The 23443-nt window shown below is 37.1% G+C and overlaps 1 protein-coding gene across 1 annotated transcript in view; it reads left to right on the forward strand.

Annotated features, from left to right (window-relative positions):
• The window catches only part of MKLN1 (muskelin 1), a 158115-nt gene extending 137900 nt beyond the window's left edge, over positions 1 to 20215 (forward strand). Inside the window, exons 16-18 of the mRNA XM_090287526.1 lie at positions 4484 to 4586; positions 13212 to 13266; positions 19856 to 20215. Of these exons, the coding sequence (XP_090143652.1) occupies positions 4484 to 4586; positions 13212 to 13266; positions 19856 to 19977 (280 nt within the window). The 3' untranslated portion in view covers positions 19978 to 20215. The remainder of the gene's footprint in view (positions 1 to 4483; positions 4587 to 13211; positions 13267 to 19855) is intronic.
• The last annotated feature ends 3228 nt before the right edge of the window (positions 20216 to 23443 follow it).

Below are 23443 nucleotides of genomic sequence, written 5' to 3' on the forward strand. Positions count from 1 at the left end.
CAGCTTATTTGCTGTAGTTAATATTACTGTAGTCAGTATTATATACTCCTATATGTACCTCTGTCTAAAAATTCTGTAGGATAGTGGTAGAATTGGTGAATTATTATTTGCCCTCCTTCCCATAGCCCAGCCATCTTGGGAAGTATTATTTGTTTTGATCTTTGGCAGTTGTTTTCTCCTATAAAATATATAGCAGTAGGTAGGTGAAATGACAATTTGGGAATCTGAAATATTATGTATTATGGCATGTTTTAAGTTTTAAGTACAAACATTCTTAGTAACTTGTTCTAGTAAAAGCATAGTGAGGAATGAAAGTGGATAAACAATAAAATAATTATCAGTAACAGATCACTTACACTTTTAAATATATGGTGAGACTCTCAAATGTTCTATGAGAATGAGCCATGAAATAGTGATTAAAGTCAAAAGGCAGCAAGTATGTGTGGTTGGGCAAATAATCAACATTTGAAATTTTCTACTAGGGGAAAGAAAGTGTGCTAGCTCATTTCAGAATGTAAACCAGAAGAGCCCCTGAAGGGGAATGTAAGAATGTTTAAAGACCCTTCATTTATATAGATGATTTTTAAGATTTTATTTACTTATTTTTAGAGGAAAGGGAGGGAGAAAGAGAAAGAGAAAAACATCAATGCAAGAAAGAAACATTGATCAGCTGCCTCTCACTAGCTCCCCTACCGGGGACCAGGCCCACAAACCAGGCACGTGTCCTGATGGGGAATTGAACTGGCAACCCTTCACTTTGCGGAATGACAACTAACTGAATGAGGCACACTAGCCACGGCTAGGTTATTTTTAATTAGAGTAATAATAGCATAAAACTATGGAACACAATATTCTTCTTTTCTCATTTTGGTTACTTTTTGCCTTTAGTTCTTTCACTAATAGCTGTATTAGAAAAAGTATTATTCTGGAACCTTGGCTTGATATTCAAGCTTTCTAACTTAATTTTGCTGGAGACTATGTTGCTTGTGTGTAAAATGGCCAGAGCAGCCACCTAAAGGTCTTCAGAAGCATCAGTAAAACTAATCATTAAAGAAATATTTACTGAGTGCCTACACTGTGCTGGACATTGTCTTAGGTTCTATGGGTATGTCAGTGAAGAAGACTAAAATTCCTGTCCCCAAGTTTCCCTTTTTAATGAAGGGATACTAACAATAAACATAATAAGGAATTTGGATTTTAGATAGTAAGTTTTGTGAGAAAAAAAGCTAAATCAGGTTAAGAACATTTTTTTTTACCAGTGAGAGAACTGGGGGTGTGATTTTTAAATAAGAATAAGGATAGGCCTCACTGCAAAGATGATATTTGAGTAGATATCTAAAGAACATAAGGGAGTGAATCATACAGATTTTTGAAGGGAAAGGTATTCCAGATATGTAATAGACAAGACTCTGATGTTAAAAATATGCCTGGATTATTTGAGAAATAAACTGAAGAGGACAGTATGGTAGAAGTGGAATAAGTGAGGTGATTGTGGTAGGAGATGAGGTCAGAGGTGTACAAAGGGGTCAACTTGTGAAAGTCCTTTGGCTTTTACTCTGGGTAAAATGGCAGCATTAAAGATTTTAAGTAGAGGGGCGACACATGCATACTTAGCTTTTAATAAAAACAATTCTTGATTTTCTTCCAGAAGAACTGGGTAAAAGGTCATGGCTATTTTTACTCAAATGGAGAATTCTTCAGAAACAACAGGTTAATGTAGTTCAGTTTGGTGCACTTTAGGTTTTGGAGATCATCTGTTAGCATTGCTGGGGTGGGAGCGTGGGCTGTATTCCATTTGTGAGTCATCAACTGAGAGAAGGAGCTTGCTCAGGAAGAGGGGAAAGTAAAGGAATGTGGGGCATTATCTGAGGACCACCATCCTTTGAGGGAGGGCAGAGGAAGAGATAACTTCATAAAAGAGAGGTTGAGGAAGTACAGTAAAACTCTGGATAAATTTCGAAGGTTGCAGCAATGGAATCTCTTGATGGGTTTGATATGGGTATGAGAGAAAGAACAGTTAAGGATGACTGCTGGGGCATCTTAAGAATGTTGTCTACTAAATTAAACTGACAATAAAAGGCCTGTCTCTGACATTTGGAAAAACATAGACCCTCTTTTCTTCCACCTCTTAGATGAATTAAAGAGTTTTGGGGACATTATTACATCACAGGCAGAACAGATAGAAACTGCTTTCTGTGAAGTGGGCAGAACATGAAAATCACCTTTTTAATTCAAATTTCATATTAAATTAGATATCATGTCTTTTATTGTATAGAAGCTTACCCTGTATTTGCTGGGCTAGCTTATTTAGTTTTGTACTTATGGAAAACAATTATTTTGTTTCATTAAAATATAAACTTGGAGTGAGAGAAGTATATTGTATGCCAAGAAAGTGTCTCCTGGTTCTTAATGGTACCACATGATACAGTAAATAAAGTGCCACTATTATTAATTTTTTATAACATTCATGTTTCCAAACATGTTGATGTTTGGGGTATAGAAAGGGGCAAGAGGGAAAAAAAATAGTTGGATTAAGCCCTGTTCCTTTTACAGGGCAGAATTGTTAGCTGAAATATAATTCTAGACTACAAACAGAAGTCCAGTGATAAATTTTTGAAGGCCAAAAGAAAAGCTTAGGAAAAGAAGAAAGAAAATATAACTTTAAGGAAAATTAATCTCTTTACTAGATTTAATAGGGTGGTAGGTGTGTTTTGGTTAGGTTATTTAAGGTTGCAAAGGAAGAAGACATAACTTAGGGGAGACCTCACTGAAAGAGAATTGATTATGAGACTGTCCAGAGAATTAAGGCACTTCCCAGCATTTGAACAGTGAGGCATATTGAAGAATTGTTTAGGATACTGGACCAATTCTAGTAGCTTGGAGCTACTGTAGTAGTGTTTCTTGGAACCAAGCCTCTCTGTTTCTGCTTCTTTCTACCTGCTTCTCTTGTTTTACTTGTTACTCCTGACTCTGCTTTCCCTCAGCCTCATTGCTTCCATGGGTGGATGGATGGATGGATAGATAGATAACGAGATGGGTAACTACTTAATCTCTGGCTTCAGATATCCTAGATAGGTAGGAAGAAAGGAAGGGAAGGAATCTCTGTCATCTTGTGTCTTCTCTTTACTACCTTCTGTGTTTTGTCTGCCTTTTATGTGTCCTGTGTGTCTCACTTTCCAACTCTAAGAGTGAGTACCTTCTTATAAGGTACTTCCCTGGAGAGAGTATCCCTATTGGAAACAATTCTGCCAGGTCACTTTATAAACTGGTGATCAAGCTTGAGACGATTGCTTTTGACTCAGGTGCCAAAACTCTGGTCTAATTAGTTGTGGACAGGATGGTAGAGTAGTATGAGCTCTGCCTAAGGAACTCTCCTCTGAGGATTGTAAGGCTGGCTGACAATCATGATACTGTCTGGTACAAGAGAGCTGTAGTATTTTGCTAGTCTTTGCTCCTGCCTGAAATACAGGTAACCCTATCACTGAGATTAGTTCTAAAGACAAGAAATGATTGATGCCAGCAGCATGTAAAAGGCTCATTATTTTCATTTCCCAAATGAAATTAAATGTCTTCTTTTCTTTGTGTACATTTTAAAAGCATACAAATTTATTATAAATAAACTCATTTATAATTATGCTATAACAAAAGGACATTTTCTTATTTACGTAGATATATTCCCAGTCTTTTTTTTTTTTTTAATAAGAGAAGTCAGTTTTTCCTTTTCAACTTTGGAATCAGATATACCTGTTTTAGATTTTACTTCTGCTACTTGCTAGCTTTTATCTTGGCCAGCTTCATTCTCAGGGCCTCAGTTTCTCATCTGTTATTTTTAAAATAGCAATAAAACTTGTCAGCATCCTAGAGTTATTGTGAGGATAAACAAGGTGATATATGCTTGATACAGTGCTAAGCACATGACAAATGCTTGATAAGTTCCTGCAGTTTTGTTGTAATTACTGACTGAGGTATGGAAATAGTCTCATTAAAAATATCTAACCAGGGTTAATGATACTCATTAAAAGAAACTACTCGTTTCTGTTCCTAAAGTATCTGCTAAGCATCTTCAGTGGTGGTAGGGGAGTATATTACATAAATCTAACCAAGTATTTTTATTTTATTTCTACTTGTTTTTTATAAAACATATATGTATACATTTTACAGTTTATGCAAAATATTTGACATATTTACTATGTTTTGTAGTTGAATTTATCTTACTTAGCTTATAGTTTTAAGAGGAGGATAGGACACGCTCTTATCCAGTCTCTAGGGACATACCTGTGTGTGACCATCGGCGTTACACATCTCAGGGACTCTGCATCTGCACTGTCTACACAGCACTCTTCTTATTTCTGGATTCCCAAATGCAGTTTTCTTACTTACACTAAATCCTCATATACAAGGTGTTCCACTTAAGTTCTGAAAGACATTTCTGATGTTTTCTTTCTAATAACTCCAGACAATTATTATTTTTTACATTTTCTAGGTTTGAAGAAAAAGCCCAAATGGATCCTCTTAGTGCACTGAAATACTTACAAAACGATCTTTATATAACTGTGGATCATTCAGACCCAGAAGAGACAAAAGAGGTAAAGGTGGTAATAAACTTCAGAAATTGAGTTTTATTTTATTTTTTTTTTAAAAGTCTCTCCAACTTATATTTGCTGATTTTGCTCTTAGATGTTTAAAGGAAAATATGATGACACTAATAATATTAAAAGTGGCACAGAACCAAATAGGCCTATTTTTATGTGACATAACATTCAAGTCACACACACACAAAAACCCTTTGATCCATCCATTTAAAACAGGATTCTCAGATACAAAGTTTTAACTTAGACATTAGTTTTGTGTATTGGAAAGGAAATAGAAATTTTTACTTTCATAATCCTATGCTTCTTTTACTCAGGGATTACATAATGTTTCAATATAAAACTTTTTTGTTTATACTTTAAGAGAAAAAGAAAACTCCCCTTTTCTGTAGGAGAAAGTAAAGAGAGGTTGGCGGGAGTAGAATCCTTGCTGCCTCGATATTTAGTTATATGAATGTTGTAACGGGGTAGATTAACTGTAGGCTGCTCACTTCACTCATCAATAGCCTCTGAGTTTGAGAAATTAGCAGATCATTACTTTCCAGTTTGTTTTTTGTTACATAACATGGATAGAAGCAGAAGATTTAATATTGTTTGTGTGAATATACCTGCAACAAGTTTCATGGTTTTACAGCCTGTTTCCTACTAACTTCTGAGATTCCTTCTGTCACTTTTTCCTTTGGCCAACCATCCTTATTCATAGTTCATCTAGCAACATCTGAGCCGCCATCCACTCTCAGAACTGGTGCTGATTACATGTAGTTCTGTCCCTTACAACTATTTCCCTGTTAGTTGTTGCTGCGCTTTGGCTTTGTAATAGCAACATCAAGCAGTGCTTTTTTCTGTTTAGCATTGACACAGGTTTCAGATTTAATATCGAATCACTTTCAGGCACCAGGTTCATTGTACTTTTAAGCAGTAGAGCCTGAATGTTCTTGGCACCAAAACAAAGAAATACTCTTTCATAGTTGCCTACTGTGAAAATAAGTCCTGTTCTCTTACTTGGTATTGGTTATACCCTTCACTAGATGGAGAATCATCAGGACACACTTTAGGACCCCCCACCCCCTTGAAGGGACACAGTTAATTATCTTTCCTCGAGTCTTCAGTCAGTTCATGATATTATTTGAAATAGGGGCAATTATCACAGCTTTGCCAAGTAGCAGAATATATTTGATTTCACCTGTTATAGTTTATAATTGAACATAGTTGTAAAGGGTCTATTAATGTTTATTTTGTTAGACTGTGCATTTGAAAGTTAGTCTAAAATGGTTATAACCTGAGAACATTAATTTTCCTCTCTCTTTTTTTAAAAACCAAACCAAAACAAAATATTGCCAAGTAAATAATTTCAGCTGTGTGAGCTGCAAGTAGGCCAAAGAAAACGGACAGTTTGTTCTTCACGTTAAGCTAATGGGAAAAACCAGGACAGGGAGGTATCTCGAGTTCAAACAGACTGATTTTTTAAATTTTGGTAGTGGTCTTTGTCTCATTCTCATAATAATCTCAAATTTTGATTTTGTATGCCACAGACTTTCATTCTATTCCTTAAAAGTTTTATTCATAAAGATCTGTTAGCTTGTTTTTGTTCTTGGAGTACATTTTACAAAATCTTCACTGTATTAAATGATTATATCATCAACTAAAAGTGGTGTTTAGATTTTTCTTTCTTTTTTAGGGGGTGGTTATCATCATGGTGGTGGTCAACATCCTGCCTGTTATTGGGGAAGTGATGGTGGACTACCATTATAGACCAAATAATTGTTCTTTTCTTTGGCCTGGTCTCCGGACATGGGTTCTAAATTAATGATGAGCTTCTGATAAACTTTATGAAAATGATATTTTTTCAAAAAATAGAGGAGGAACAAGAAAAATAGGTTTTCAACTAACATTGTGCATAATATATATATTATATATACATTGTGCTGAGCTTCACAAAGTACTGGTGTCATCATTTAACAAATGTGTATTGAGTCCTTACAGTATGCCAGGCATCTTCTAGGTACAAGAGGAATAAAAAAAAAAATGCAAAGGGAGATCAGAATGATGTGGAATAAGAAATGGAGAGCTGCAGTATTACATAGGATGATTATAATAGACCTCATTTAGAAATGAGATTTTTCACAAGGACTTGAAGGATATGAGGTAGTGACCTAAGAGAGTGATTTGGGGAAGGTAATTATCGGCTAAGGGAGGGCTAGAACAAGGCTTAGTGTATTCTGGCTTTGTTTAGGAGAACAGCAAGGAGGCCACTGTGGCTGGACTAGAGGTGAAATTGGTAAAAGTAGTTAGAAATGAGGTCAGAGCCCTGACTGGTGTGGCTCAGTGGGTTGGGTGTCATCCTGCTAAGTGAAAGGTCGCTGGTTTGATTCCTGGTCAGGCCGCATGCCTGGGTTTTGGGCCAGGTCCCCCAGTTGAGGACATGCAAGAGGCAACCAATCAATGTTTCCCTCTCTTTTCTCCTTCCCATTCCATCTCTCTAAAAAAAATAAATAAAATAAAAAGAAATGAAGTCAGAGAGATAAGAGCAGAGATTGAAGATCAGATTTTGACTGAGTTAGTCCCATTGCTGGGACTTTGGCTTTTACTCTGAATGAATAAGGAGCTAGTTCAGGGTGTTGTGCAGAGGAATGATATGATCTGCTTTATGTTTTAATTTTATTACTCGGGCTACTGTATTGAGAATAGACAAAAGAAGGAGAATGAGGATTCAAGCAGAGAGACCCATGAGGGAGATTGTAGAAAACTAAGCAAGGGATTATTGTAGCTCACCCAAGTAGTAGTAGTAGAAATAGTGAGAAGTGAAATAGATTGGATTCTCAACATATTTAAAAGTAGAACTAACAGAATTTTATGATGGATTGGGTATAAGGTTTGAAAGAAATGACTCCAAAGTTTTTGACCTGAGTGGATGGAGTTAATATCAACCAAATGAGAATACTCTGGGTAGGCTTGTTTGTGGTAGTGGGTGGGGACTCCTGACTGGGATCAGGAGTTTAATGTTGGATGAGTTTAGTTTGAGATGCCTGTGAAACTGCCAACTTGAGGTGTTGAAGTGAGTTGGATAGTCAAGTCTGAGTTTGGAAGAAGTCTGGATTTATTCAGATTGAATACTATCACTTGATACCTGTTAAAATCCCAGGCCTGTAATTATTTAAGTGACAGTTTTCTTTCCATCCTTCTATATGTAGAGCTAATAAACCTTAGACCTTAGAAAAGAGGACTAAACCCCCAAATAAGTAAAAGAAAGGAGACTAGTGAAATAGGAACAGACAATAGATAAGATTTAAAAAGTGAGAGGTTGGTTCTTTGAAAAGATAAATAAAATTTATAAACCCCTAAATAAGGCTTATCAAAAAAAGTGAAAACATAAATTATCAGCATCACAAATGAAAATGGGAAATCATTACAGACTTCACATATGTTAAAAGTAATAAGGAAATATGAATAATTTTGTCAGCAAATTCAACTTGATGAAATGGACAAATTCCTTAAAAGACAACTCACTGAAACAGATACAAGAAGAATTAGAAAAATCTTAAGGAACTTCATGTCAATTACAGAGATTAAATTTATAGTTGATAACTTTCTAACAATGAAAACTCTGCACCTCAATGGCTATATCAGTAAATTCTATCAACCATTTCAGTTACAAAAAAACACTAATGCTACACATAGACTCTCAGAAACCAGAGGTAGAGACAGAACACTTTTCTAAATTCTTTTATGAAGCAGCTGAACTCTGACTTAAAAACTCAACAAAGATATTACAAGCGAAGAAAATCACAGACCAAATACCCCTCATAAATACAGATGCAAAAATATTTATTCATTTATTTTATTTTTAGAGGCAAAGGGAGGGAGAAAATGAGAGAAACATTGATTAGTTAGTTGTCTGGGGACCAAACTCATAACCTAGGCATGCGCCCTGGCTGGGAACGGAACCCCGTAACCTTTCGCTCTGCGGGATGACACCCAACCAACTAAACCACACCGGTTAGGGCAATACAAAATTCTTAATAAAATTTTGCTACTTGAATCCAGCAGTATATAAAAAGGTTAATGCACAGTGGCAGTGGCCAGGTGGGGGTTTTTCTAGGAATGTAGATTGGTTTCACATTTGAAAATCAGCCATTCACTACGTTGACAGAATGAGGGAGAAAAACCATAGATCATCTCAATAAGTGAAGAAAGGGGCACTTGACAATTTAAAACATACACTTCTTGTATGTATCCATTGTGAAACATCTTCTGTACTCCTTGGCTTCCAAACTTCATATCAGCTGAGATTCCGTTGACTCTTCAGTTTACTTGTCAGAAGATCAGTCAAGTGCCCAAGCTGGGTGTCAGAGCAAGTGGATTCGACTTCCACCTGCTTGGCCGCCATCTTCCCTCTCTCCAGTGTCTGTTTTATTTTATTTATTTATTTACTTATTTTTGACCACCTTTTATTTATTTTGACCACCAGCTTTTATTTAAAGCTTCATGTATTAACATGAGCCGTTTCTGGCCTGTCCCAAGGAGGACAGACAGTGCTTTTCTTTAATACCTGTTACTGAAATGGAAGTTACCACAGCTGCAAATCACACTTAGCACTCTTGGCAAATGGTGCTTAGCCCCTGTTTGAGTTTTGATAATTGGGAGGGAAAGTCATTCCTAAGACACTTGGCTGCAGGGGCAGGTTTCCCCGCAGTGGCCCATCCCCCAAGGCAGCAGCAAATCCCTTCTGTTGTCTCCTTTTGGCCAAAGCAGCCAAGGATTTAAAAGTCTTTGGTTCATAGATGGCTAGGTCAGCCAGTACCTTCCTGTTGAGCTCCACCTGGCACTTAATAAAATTGGCAATGAATGCTGGGTACCGCAGGCCATGTTCCTGGGAAGCAGATGTAATTCAGTTAATCCAGAGCATTCTCAAGTGCCTCCTCTTCAGCCTCCGGGCTTTCGTGCACTTCACAGATGCTCTCATCACAGCCCTGACAGCCAGCTGGTAGCAGCAGTTCTTCCTTCCCTGGAAATGCTGCGTGTGCTTCAACAACTCCTGGATGCTCCAGTAGCAGTCAGTGACGCGGCTCTGCTGCTGGAGCTGCGTTGTGAGAAAGACCATGGTACCCTGGGCTTGCATTTCCACTCAAACACGAACGCACCACACTGTCCAAGCACTTCCAGTTCATCTACAGTGTCTGTTTTAAACTAACATAGGCATATGAAAAGATACTCAGCATCACTAGCAATCAGAGAAATGCAGATTAAAACCACAGTGAGATACCACCTCACACTAGTCAGAATGGCTATCCTTAACAAATTAGCAAACAGTAAATGCTGGCGAGGATGCGGAGGAAAGGGAACCCTACTGTACTGTTGGTGGGAATGCAGCCTGGCGCAGCCAGTGTGGGAAACCGTATGAAATTTCCTCAAAAAATTAAAAATGGAACTGCCTTTTGATCCAGTGATTCCACTGCTGGGAATATACCTGAAGAATCCTGAAACACCAATTCAAAAGAACCTATGCTCCCCTTATGTTCATAGCAGCACTACTTACAATAGCCAACTGCTGGAAACAACCTAAGTGCCCATCAGTGGATGAGTGGATCAAAAAACTGTGGTACATTTACACAATAGATACTATGTAGCAGAAAGAAAGAACAAACTCCTACCTTTTACAACAGCACGGATGGAACTGGAGAGTATTATGCTTAGCGAAATAATGCAGTCAGTGAAAGACAAATACCATATCATCTCAATACAGGAACGTAATGAACAAAACAAGCAAAATAGAATCAGAGGCATGGAAACAGGGAACAGACTGACAGTGACCAGAACGGAGAGGGGAAGGGGATAACCAGGGAAAAAAGGGGAAGGGTCTAGTCAAGGAACTAGTATAAATGACCCGTGGACATGCACAACAGGGCGGAGATTGACTCTGCGAGAGGGGTGGGGGTGGGCGTGGCAGGGGAGAGCAATGGAGTAAAAATGGGACAACTGTGATAGAACAACAATAAGAAAGGAAATTAAAAAATTAATTGATGAGCTAGCCTGGGAATCGAATCAGCATTTATAATGTTGTTTCAGTGTTAAAAAGGTCTTTGAGCCTTTATAAGTATATAACAATGTAATTGTACGTGATCATGGAATCCCAATCTAACTTGTAATTTATGAATGGCCTACATGTAATAATCATGCCTGTTACCTCAGAGTTTGATATTCACAGCAGACACAGGTGTTTTACAGTACATGTTTTTGTTTTTGAAATGAGAATGCATATGCACTAAGAGTTCAGTAACTGTCCAGGACACCAGTCTATCTGTATGTGAGATTCCCAAATGAGTAATTTTCTTCTTTATTTCAGTTGAACAGTTGTTTGTTAGTAAATACATATTTTTGAGTATATTTTATTAATTATGTTGTTACAGTAGTCCCATATTTTTCCCCCTTTGCTCCCCTCTCCCCAGTATCCCCCTTCCCTCCAGCAATCCCACCGCCCTTAGTTCATGTCCATGGGTCGTGCATATACGTTCTTTGGCTTTGCCCTTTCCTATATTCTTAACTTCCCCCTGTCTATTTTGTACCAACCAATTATGCTTCTTAGTCCCTGCACCATTTCCCCATTTCTCCCCCTTCCCCTACCCAGCTGATAACCCTCCAAATGATCCCCATACCTATGATTCTGTTCCTATTCTGGCTTGCTTAGTTGGATTTTGTTTTTATTTTTTAGATTCAGTTGTTGATAGTTGTGAGTTTGTTGTCATTTTAGTGTTCATAGTTTTGATATTCTTTTTCTTAAGTAAGTCCCTTTGACATTTCATATAATAATGGCTTCGTGATGATGAACTCCTTTAATTTTACCTTGTCTGGGAAGCACTTTATCTGCCCTTCCATTCTAAATGATAGCTTTGCTGGATAGAGTAATGCTGGTTGTAGGTCCTTGCTTTTCATCACATTGAATACTGCTTGTCAGTCCCTTCTTGCCTGCAAAGTATCTTTTGAGAAATCAGCTGATAGTCTTATAGGCACCTCTTTGTGGGAAACTCTCTGGATCTCTTGCTGCTTTTAAGATTATCTTTTTATCTTTAACCTTTGGCATTTTAATTAGGATGTGTCTTGGTGTGGTCCTTTTTGGGTCTAGCTTGTTTGGGACTCTCTGTGCTTCCTGGACTTGTATGTCTATTTCCTTCACCAAATTTGGAGAGTTTTCCTTCATTATTTTCTCTCATAAGTTTTCAGTTTCTTGCTCTTCCTCTTCTCCTTCTGGCACCCCTATGGTTCAGATGTTGACATGTTTAAAGTTGTCCCAGAGGTTCCCAAGCCTCTCCTCACTTTTTTCAATTCTTGTTTCTTCATTCTGTACTGGTTCACTGTTTTGTTTTGTTTTTTTTTCCTTATGTTCCAAGTCATTGATTTGAACTCCAGTTTTCTTCCCTTCACCATTGGTTTTGTGTGGGTTTTCCTTCGTTTGATTTAGCATAGCCTTCACTTCTTCCCTTATGTGTTTGCCATACTTAAGCATATCTGTCAAGCCTGTGAGCATCTTTATCACCAGTGTTTTGAACTCTGCGTCTGTTAGGTTAGCTATCTCCTCGTCGCTTAGTTCTCCCACTGGAACCTTGATCCATACCCTCTTTTGGGCCATATTTCTCTGTCTCCTCATCTTGACAGGCTCCTGTGTTTGTTTGCCTCTGTGTCTTAGGTAGAGCTGTCGCTCCTGCTACATTGTAAGGGGTGGAGCCTTAGGTATTCATCAGGATAGGGTGAGCCATTTCACCATGTTGTGGCGCTGTTTGTGGGGAGGGGTATGAGAGGGAACAATGATGCTTGCTCAGCACTTGCCCCTTTTCCAGGCATTTCTCCCACTTTCGTATGGGACTGGCGCCTCTCTAGCTGTTGCCGTGGCCATCGTTCCCAGAGTGGGTGGGTCTGCAGACGTTCTAGGACCGTGGACGCCTTTAAACAAGCGGACTCTGCTGAGAGACCGGCAGTTTCTGCCTCCGCCCCAACCCCCACTGGTTTGCACAGTCAAAAGCAATGAGGTCTATTTTCCCTGGGCTGGGACCATGAGCTGCGTGGTCTGGCCTGGTGCTGGAAACACTCCTCAGGTGTCCCTCCTGACTTTTTAAAATGTGTGACTGCACTTTCCGGCGGCCTGCCACTGCTGCTGCTGCTGCTGCTGCCCCTGCCGCCACCACGCCACATCCTCTCCGTCCCTACTCTGCCCCTCCTACCTGTCTGGATGAGTTTTTCTTATTTATATTTTTGTTTGTTGGACTTCCATGCAGCTTGATTTTCTGGAACTTCTGGTTGTCTCTAGGTTGAGGCAGTTGTATTCCTTCTTAGTTGTGGAGGGAGACGCAGCATGTCTGTGTAGGTCTCCATCTTGGCCAGAAGTGCTAATAAATACATATTTTAATACATTTTTAAAATTATTCCAGGATTTGGTCCTGTATTTTGGAAAAGATGAGCAGACCAAGGGAAAAGTCAGCATATTCTTTAATCTAAATGTGGTGTTCTTCTTGCTATTTGATAAATAAACTTAAGTGCAGAGACATACAGTAGCTAATAAATGGTCAAAATTAGAGAAGTTATTTTCCTCTAATGTGCTTAGCCAGTTAATTTGCTGTTTTTCTTTTACAGTTTCAGCTCCTTGCTTCAGCTCTGTTCAAATCTGGTTCAGATTTTACAGCTCTAGGTAAGTATTCCAGTGTAGTTTATCCAGCCAGATGCCCTAGCATTTGGGAGGTTGTATTTTGGTGTCTTTTAAATGAAATATCAGAGGAGATGTTAACCTAAACTGTGGAGCAAGTTTCAAGGTAGAATGTAAAATTTTTAATAACGTGCTACAAGGTTATTTTCCAAACATTAGTCACCAGTTCATAAATCTGTTTGATTTTCCTGTTATACCAATTATTTCATCATTATGCAAACAGATGGCAAGAGAAGCATGATCAAAATAAATTTCTTGTATAGCATTGATTTTAAATGCAAGCTGTATGACTGATATATACTTAGTATGAGATAACACTTATTGATTGGATGATTTCTCCTCTCAGTTTGTTCCTTGTGGAGTTGTGTGGTGTTAACAGAATGGTGATGGGATAGGCAATGAAATAAATCTCCTGGGACCAAAGAAAATGAATTATCTCTTTTCTGGAAACAGGAATTTTTGTGTGCTGGTGTCTCAATTGTTCAAGACAAATTCTACTTGAAACTTAAGTGTTCCTTCTAGAAACCAAGATATCAGTTTACATTTAGGAGTACTCTTATTTACTATTAATGAATTGTTAGAGTAAACTAGACTGTAGTAAAGTGGGGAATTTGTAGAAGTTCTAGAACCCAGAGCTTTAGTCGGAATTTTCAAGGATCTTTTTGTTAGGATAAGTCATTATAAAAGCGTCACTTTTCAACAGCGTAGTAGCCTTTTGCAGTATGGGAATTTCCAGCTTTTCTCTTGTCATTATAGAATGTGGTCACACATTGAATGCATTGATGACAGTGCTGTTATTATGTGCTTTAGAGCTCAGTTAACAGTATTGAAGTTTTCCAGTATATGTAATATAAATACTATTTATTCTGGAATAAAATAATACTTGGGTTATCAGTTTAATTTCTTTATCCTTTGTCCTTTTGTCTCTTTAAGGTGAACCTTACCTCAAAGAGGAAAAAGACATATGTAATTGTGGTATTTTTCACCGGGATGGGAAAGAAATAGCAATATTTCTTGGGGTTTTGCCCTCTCTTTTTCCATAACAAATAATTAAGGCTTTCTTTAGTGATCAAGGAAACTGCAGTATGGAGTTCTAATTCCAGAATATGGTTCTCCTAAAATTTTAGACTATCCCACACAGTAATGGTTTAAAGAAAAAGATTTTCAGGATTAGAAATCTCAACCCTGTCATGGAAAATCTAGGTATAAGCATTATTTTAGAAAGTTCATACCCTTTTGAATTTTATCATTTGGAAGTAGATTTAGTGGTACGTGAACCGAGAGCCTGGCACATAGGTATTTAATTTGAAAGTATGGAAACCACAGCCTAGAGCCATTATTTTTCCTTTATTGGTGGGCAGCACTAACATGCCTCTGGCTGACTTACATTTAGCCTTTGGAACAAGAATTTCTTGGCAGTTATTTACATATGTTAGGCCGTTGTCAGCAAATACCTTTAACTCAACTCCTTTCTTATGTCTCTGCCCTGTTCACTGCCAGCAAATATATTTTGTCAGGAACAGTTTGTTTTACTTGGATTTCAAACAAACCTCAAATGTACTGAGAACAATACAAATGACAATAGAAAGAAAAATAACAAAAAGGGAAAATTCCTGTGGGGTCTTGTTTCCTACTGTGTCTGAAGGGAGGCAGTGTGTTTAATAGTTAAGAGATGAGAATATAGTATAGTGGTTCAGAGTTAAAATCTAAGTTTAGGTATCAGCTCTGCCACTTGCTAATTTTAAAATTGACCTTGAACAAGTCACCTTTTTAATCATTAATTTCTTCATCTATAAAATGGAGATAGTGAGAGTACTTACCTCAAGTTTTGGGAGAATTAAGTGAAATAATTATAGAAACAGAATAAAACACTTAGTAAGTGATTCTTCAGGGTACTATTATTATTAACTCCCTTAAAAATATAATCTTTGTATCACTGGTGAATTTGGATGAGGAGCAAATTCACATTGTATGCTAATTTTAATAAGGAGAAATCTGATATATTATAAACAAGAAGTACTTACTTAAAAATTTATGAACAAATGTACCTTTTATAAGTTTCATGCATATTTAGAGTTCTTGTTCTCATTCATTTTCTGTCAGATTGTTTTACCTTTGTTCCACATAGGATTGAAATTAAATGGGTCATTTCATGTATGGATGTATATATCTTTAATATATAGATAAACCAAATATTTAATTTTTAAGTTCTCTAAGAAAAAAATTTGCCTCACCCCAATTTTCTGACTCCCTTCAGAATTAATCCAGTTTATCTTAATATCTTAGAATTAAATAAAATTATTTGTTATTGTTACATATAATATAAAGAATTAGATAGATAATGATTTTTAAGTAGCTGGCATTATCTTAATATTGAAAAAAATAACCTCTAGTGATCTTTAGTTTAGAGCTTGTGGCTGTGGGCACCTTTAAGCTTGAACTCAGACATTTTGCTAATTTTAAGAGCAGTGTTTTGTATCCAGGAAGTATGCTTCCAGTCAAGTAAGTGTATTTTTAAGCAAGGTATGTGACAAGCAGGAGAAATATGGTCTGTAGAACATACCACCTTTTTTGGTCTTCATACCTCTCTTTATAAGTTTCACAGTCCAAGTATGCTATGCAAGTATGAATTGGGATAAATATTTAAAACATTTTATATCTTAAGTAGTGCTTTTTGGCACTGTGTGACTTGTGAATAAGGTACCTTAAAAATTTCACAGAATTTGCTATGTCCTTTTAGCCCACCATGTTTAGATTTCAGCAAGATACTTTCTTCAACCTCTTGTCTGTAACTCACGTGTTTACAGGTGCTTTTTAAATAATAATATGTTTATTATTAAGAATAGGAAGTATAAATAAACTTGTATCCAGAGAAAAATGAGAATTTTTGCTGCCACTACGTCTTCACCATAAATAGGAAAAGCTACCTAGTTCTGTGTAGGATGTTAACTTAAAAATATATTTCTAATAAGTTACTTTCTTTTTAGAGCAGCCATTGTCTTCAGTGATGGTACTAGTGATAAAGTGATAGCTAATATTTATTGAGCACTTACTACGGGGCCAGGTACTATTCTAAGTACTTCATATGCCATAACTCATTTAATCTCCATAGTAACTCTATGAAGTGGCTACTCTGATGATCCTCTTTTATACATGAAGAAACTAGAACACAGAGATGCTAGAGTAACTTGTCCAGGGATGGTGCTAGTGAGTAGCAAAACCAGGATTCAGACTTTCGTAGTTTGGGTTCATAGCTCATTCCCTAACCCACTAACTGTACTACCTTTCATTGAACTTTACCTGTTTTCACTACTGTGATTCGTTCCTCACTTCATTTTGTGGTGAAAATGAACCAAGAGAAACAGTGACTAGGACGGAACATGAGATTTGGAGTCAATACCACCTTTTTTGTCCTAGCTCTGACACTTAGGTAGTTGTGTCACTGTTGCTGAGTTTCCTAGTGCTCTACCCCTCTTTAATGTATTTTTAAAAAGTTGAGTACAGATAAAAACTTAAGATTCTCCCTGACCAACTATCTTCAGTCTTTCTCCCCACTTGTCAAGTATTCCACTTATACCTGACAGATCTTTACACAGCACGCACAGCCGTATACACAGACACAGAGATACAGCCGATTCTCACTATTTGCCGTAGTTACATTCTGTAAAGTCATCAGGAACACCGAATTAGTGAATACTGAACCATTCCTCCTCTGGGACATGCAGACTTAGGCTCCTGCAAGCCTCTGGTCACAACATTTTTGTCAACCTATCAATACATAACCTTGCTTTATGTGTTTTCCTGTTTAAAAATACCTTATTTATATATTTATATTGTTGGTTCATTAACATTGAACTCATGACAGCATTATAAACTCATTTTTAAACAAAGCTTACTTGACACATGAATGTTTTCCATAAGGCGCATCACGGCCTTCTTGCACTTAGGAACATGAGACACCACTTTAGCACTACACAGGGGTGGGGGGCGTTGTAAGCAGTGAAATCACCAGAAAAGCACAAAAGTACAAAAAACATGGCACCGATAGACTGATTATATCATGAGAGCTAAAACAAGAAGGCAGAGCATCACCTAATTCAGCCCTAGCTGAGAACATGTGCATGTGGTGACTCAAATTTTCGCTGCTCTGAGCATGTCTGCGAAGTGCCGCAAGTGTTGATTGTGGGATTACAAATAAATTTTGGTGAGGCAGGTACTCACATACAGAATCGGTGAGTGATGGGGATTGGCTGTATGAGGTCTGTCCAGAAAGTAGCCATCCATGTGCTATGGAAAGGAGACATTTATTGAAGAAGATACAAGATACAAGAAATGTGCATAGGACAATGACACTTCAGTCCCCTTCAAAGAGGGCAACTTAGGACCTCACACAGTTCTCCCAATTGCCATCAGCTGTCCTGTCGTTATTTTCCTGAATCTCATCGACAGTCTGAAATCTCTTCCCTTTCCAAGGTGATTATAATTTTGGGAAAAGCCAGAAGTCACAGGGCACCAAATCTGGGCTGTAGGGGAGCTGAGTCACCTGGGTGATTTGATGTTTTGCCAAAAATCTCTGCATGAGGCGTGATGCATGAGTGGGCAAAACATTGTTGTAATGAAGCTGCCACTCACCAGTTGCCCAGAGCTGCGGCCTTCTGACTCATCCGAATAGTTTCTACAAAGCAATGTTCAAGCTTAATGCAAAATTTGATACAGGTTTGTTGCTGTACTCACTCAGTCATTTTGAATGTGATGGCCACACAGTGCACATGCTCACTTAACAACGTCTACCACCCCTCCTTGACTGGTACAGTGAAGTTGTCATTGTTCACACATGCACATTCCAGTCCACTCTCCTTGGCTGCCAAGTTACGTTGATGTCGGGCAAACAGTTCTCATTGCATTAACAATGACAGAACTTGTTCCAGACAGACCTCATATATATATGGGTGTGCGTGCACACATAGCTGTATAGTTTTGCATGTTCTGGTTTCATTATATAAACCAGAAGCATGTATTCTACATTGTAAATTTAAAATTTCATAATGTGGCTTAGAGATATTTGCATGAAACTACATTAAATCAATTTTATTATTAAGTGATATTTAGTAGTCAGTAATAGGGGTCTACTATAATTTAACCAAATATAGTGTAAATTTTGATTTCCTTATTGGTAAAGGGTGAAAAAAAGTAAAAGATGTTCTTTTGAGGATTAAGTGAACTTAGCACATTACCTACAACTTAATAAGCACTCAGTGACTATTAGTTAATAAAAATAAATAAATGGGCTTTGGAGTCAGATAGACATGGGTTCACAATCCATTCTCTTCCCTTACCAGCTGTGGGACTTCATTAAATTACTGAATTTCTCTTAAGTTTTCCCACCTGGAAGTGTAGTTTATAATAACTGCTTCATTATTTTTTTGTGATAACTAAATGCAGTCATACATAAAGTACCTAGCACACAGTAAGAACTCTGTTTTCTTCCTTTCTAAATTACTTGATCTCATGAAAATGGTGTTACGTACTTCAACAGACTACTGTTACAGAATCCATAACTTCTCTTAAGAATAAAACATAACACAACATTTTCACAAATAAAGAAAACAAGTGGAAAACCCTAAAGTTGAATACAAAGAGAAACAAACCTATCAAATTAGTAGTAACATTGCCACACAAAGGAGGGTGCAATTAAACCTTTTTTGTACATAGACTGTATACTCTCAGGTGTAATCTAAAAACAAAAGGAAAGAACCTTGAAGTTTTGGTGGTCGTGGTAGTGGGTATAGTAATTCTGAAACATGTTTTGTGTGTATTTTAAGTTGAGCAAATGAGTAAATATGATATTGATGGGAGTTGGTTTCCTTAGTGGAAGAAAGGAAATATAAATATGGAATAGGATAAGGAAAAGAAGAATCCTGTGAGGTTCTTAAAAATTACTGTGTATATAATGTGTATACATATATGTATAGACCTAGAAACAACAGCGCCCTTGTAATTAACACAACTGATCTTGGTTTCTAGATATGATTCACCACTGAAAGGAATTAGGGGTCTTGGAAAAGTAGCTGACTCTAGAGCTGTAAAGATGAGCTGGGATATCAGAAGTAAGGAAGTGCTCAAAATTAATGGGAATATTTGAAAAAGACAAGAGCTCAGAGGAGCTCTTCACTGGGCAAATCTAGGTCCCTAGTAGTATTAAAGTGAGTAATGACAGTAATGAATACAACATTGAACAAGAAAAGGATCCATGAATACATACTAATACTGACCAAAAATGGAGAGAAGGTCAGAAGCATTAAAAAGTCAGAAAAGGAGTGAAATATCCTCAGTGGACTAGAAGAGGAAAATGCTTACAAGGAAAAGAAAGAGAAATCACTGTTAGTTACTAAAGTGCCAGTTGTTTGGCTAGGTTCTTTTCACATCAGTGCATTTAAAGCACTGCCAAGTAGTCAGAACTGGGATCAGGACCTGTTTGGGTTTTGGTTTTTCCATTATATATTGCTGCTTTTTGCAACTGGCTTTTCTGTTCAGTTTTAAGTGGATGAATTTCTTTGTATCTCTCCTTCACCAGGCTTTTCAGATGTGGATCACACCTATGCTCAAAGAACTCAGCTCTTTGACACCTTAGTAAATTTCTTCCCTGACAGCATGACTCCTCCTAAAGGCAACCTGGTAGACCTCATCACCCTGTAACTGAAGAGTCACTGGCCGGAAATGGAGAACAGGAGTCTGCTTTCAGTATTCTGGATTTCAACTCTGTTGACCAACACTTAGGCTGCAGTGGTGGAGGACTGCCCCGGAGCTTTGAAGGGACCTGTATCATCACAAGTTCTAACCCTCTTTCATCATACCTGACCTCAACCCTGTTCTCCTCACCCCATCCCTTAATTAGGTTAATAATAAAGTGAAATTGGTGTACTTTCCATTTAAATATATATATTTTTACTTTAACTTTTAAGAATTAATGAGTATAAAAAATCATAATCAGGTAGTTTACCCTTTCCTGATTTTTATTTCATTTTTATAAAATTACAGTAAGTAAGCACTATTAACAGACTCAGTGCTGCAAGAATTGGGACTGTGTCGTTCGGCCTTTCCTCTTCCCATTTCACTTTACCTCGCAGCACACAACTGCTTATAAGTGGTGTCACTTGTTTACCTCTTTGCTTCATTCTTAGTAGTATATAGTTCTGTATGGCAGTTGATGTATGTTAAAGTGGTATGTATGTATCTGTTGACTAGAGTCTTGTATTACATTAAACAGTAGGAGAAACAGAAGGCTCAAATTTGCGCTCCTTGTCATAGAACAAAAAGTGAAACCCAAAATAGGTCCAGGCACTTACCTGAGATTGGTATATAGTATTTCTAAAATGGATATTATAATAGCATTGAGTCTCAGAAACTTTAAACTGAGAAGAGTATAGTTCAGAACCTTTAAGAGCCATTATAAAAGTTAGCAGTGGGAGGATTTTGGAAGTGATTGATACGTTCATTGATATCTTTGTAGTAATTTTGGAAGAAAATGATTTTTTCCTCTGATAGAGCTATGCAGAACCAGGGCTTCTGTTACTTCCTTGTGGTATCAATTTGTAGCGTTTTCATTGGGAAGGTGGGTTTCCAGAGCTCTGCTTTTGTTTGTTTCCATACATCTGCTTCTGCATACTGATATTTTAAAGAATAGTGGTGGTAGTTGTTCAAATGAATACACCTGACAGGCATTTGATTAAGCACACAGACTGCTTTTTTAAATGAAGAAAAAGAAAAATAATGGTGCAAATACTTTTTCACTAAAGCTAAGAAAAAGAAAGAAAAGACAAATGGGTTTTTCCACTTTTTTTGTGGGGGGTGGAGCTATATATTATTCCTTAAGGTGCTATGGAGTGCAATGTAGGAAACCTACACCCGGCCAGTGCTTACATCTGCTCAGAAAGTGTGCTTTGTGCAACTGATACCCGCCATGCTTAAAGCAGACTAAGTATAATGAATGTCCATCAATCCAGTGACTTAAAAGTGAATGACTATGGAATTCAGTATGGCCCTCAGTAGCAAGATAGGTCTCACCAAAGAAGGAAGAAATTGATGTGCACTTTTGAAAAGTCTCATGTATAGGAATGAGATTTTGCAATCCATCTTCATTTCTGTATTGCACAGTTTTACTTCTTTTAGGGATGGACAGAAATATATTTTTCCTAGTTCTAGGCTTGAGTCTTGGGCTCCTTAGCTTTCAAGCTTTCCAAAGCAGTCAGTGGTGATTTATTAAACAATTAAATCTATACCTTACCTTGTGAAAATATAATTTAGTAAATGCCAAATTGCGTAGCGGCAGAATAACCAATTGTCTTTACAGGTGAGCAAATAGAATTTACTTACATACTTGTACAGTTTCATAAAATGATTCCCCTGAGTGACAGGCCAGAACATAAAATATTAATATCACTAATATGGTAGGCAATTGAATCTTGTTTTGTGAAAACAAGTACAAGTCAAAGAATTGATAGGGGAAGAACTTGATAAGAGTTTCTGAATTTAAAACCTTGAATTTGCTCTCTGTGAATTCTGGCACTTTAAAAACATTAACCAAATGAAATTCTGCTGCCCTCCACCACTTATTTTTATAGGGCTTTATCTTTTTTCATTTATTTAGACTCCATGTTTGGAGGAAACTCAGTCCTGACCTCAGTGATTTTTGTTGTTGTTCTTGTTTTTTCCTGACAGTAGTAGTTGTTTTTTATTTTGTTCTGTTTTTATTTTTTGCATGTGCTTGTTTTAGTTTTAGATGTGGAACTTTTCCACTTTTCATTACTGAATTTTTCTTTCACTAACATATTTAAGTGGGTTTGAATCATAGCAAACTAGTGTTGCTGGAGAGACTGTATTGAGATTGTTGACTAGGTAAATCAGAAAATCAGGATTCGTACCATGGGGCTTTACACTGCAGGTAATGACTGTAGGAGAATGTGGGGCTTCAGTATATCCATGCCCAAGATTGACACATCGCTCACATTTCAGAGAAAGTATAATGAGGAGCTCCATTTATTTCCAAGAATTCCAGCAGTATGTTTAATTTAAATAATCTAATTTGGTATTTAGATATATTGTTTAGATAGACAAGTAGCTATGTTTTACTGTATAAAAAACCTTTCATTCTATTTTAGTAAATTTCAGATTGAAACATGCTAGTTAGTGGGGTACAGTTTGCTCAGTTTCATTATCTCCTAGCTTCAGCTTCATTCCCATTTCTACCCCCTCCCCAGTGGAATATATTATTCCGGAATAATAAGCTAGAAATAGTTTATTTAAACTAGAAGTAAACTAGATCTCAACATTTTCAGTGCTTGTACTTTATGAGAATTTATCTGATTTGCAAGGCACTTCTGAAATGCATTTGCATTTTGTGGAATGACAGAGACCTCATGTGGACAGCTTGATTAATTCTAATATATCAATTTATTATTCAAGCAAATGAATTTAGACTTGGGTGCCTAACTCTGCACTAAAGCTGACAGTATTAACCTTTAGCAACATCATCTTTTTAAACCTGGTTTCCTTTATACTAAAACTGGGCCTATCCATGTCTAATAAGTAAAACTGACAGAGAACCTTAGGAGGTTAATTTTGGCTTCTTGGGTTTAGAGCTCAGTGATTTCTTTAAGACTGTAAAACTATTCTTGTGTGAAATGTATGTATTGAATAAAAGTGGTTGCCAGCTTATCCTTCCAGTGGATCTTTTCACATCTGCCTTAAAAGTGCTATTTAGAGCTACATGAACAGTTTTGTCTAATAAAAACAGTTTTAAATCTAAGCTACAAACAACTAGTTTGAGGCAGTTGATCATTTAATGAGAGATGAAGAATGATTCTTATTGATGAGAAAGCATTTAGGAATATGTTCCTGATTTTATTCTCTGAATTATACTCAGTTTCATGGTAATTATATGAGCAGTCTGTAATTATTCTTAGCACCATATGAAATTCACTGGGTCATTGTGGGTCATTGATTGTTTCCTGAGAGAATATGTTAACTCTAACTGATTGAATGTTGAGAACAGTTGAGAACTACGATTTAAAGTGATTTCTGTGGGGGCCAAAAAATCATTAGTATGAGTATTCTAAGCAAAGTCATCTAGCTATAAAAGATAAACCTTTCGTAAGTAACCCTT

The sequence above is a fragment of the Furipterus horrens genome, unplaced genomic scaffold, assembly GCF_987537825.1.
Source record: "Furipterus horrens unplaced genomic scaffold, mFurHor1.1.pri manual_scaffold_9, whole genome shotgun sequence".
In the NCBI taxonomy this organism is placed as follows: Eukaryota; Metazoa; Chordata; class Mammalia; order Chiroptera; family Furipteridae; genus Furipterus; species Furipterus horrens.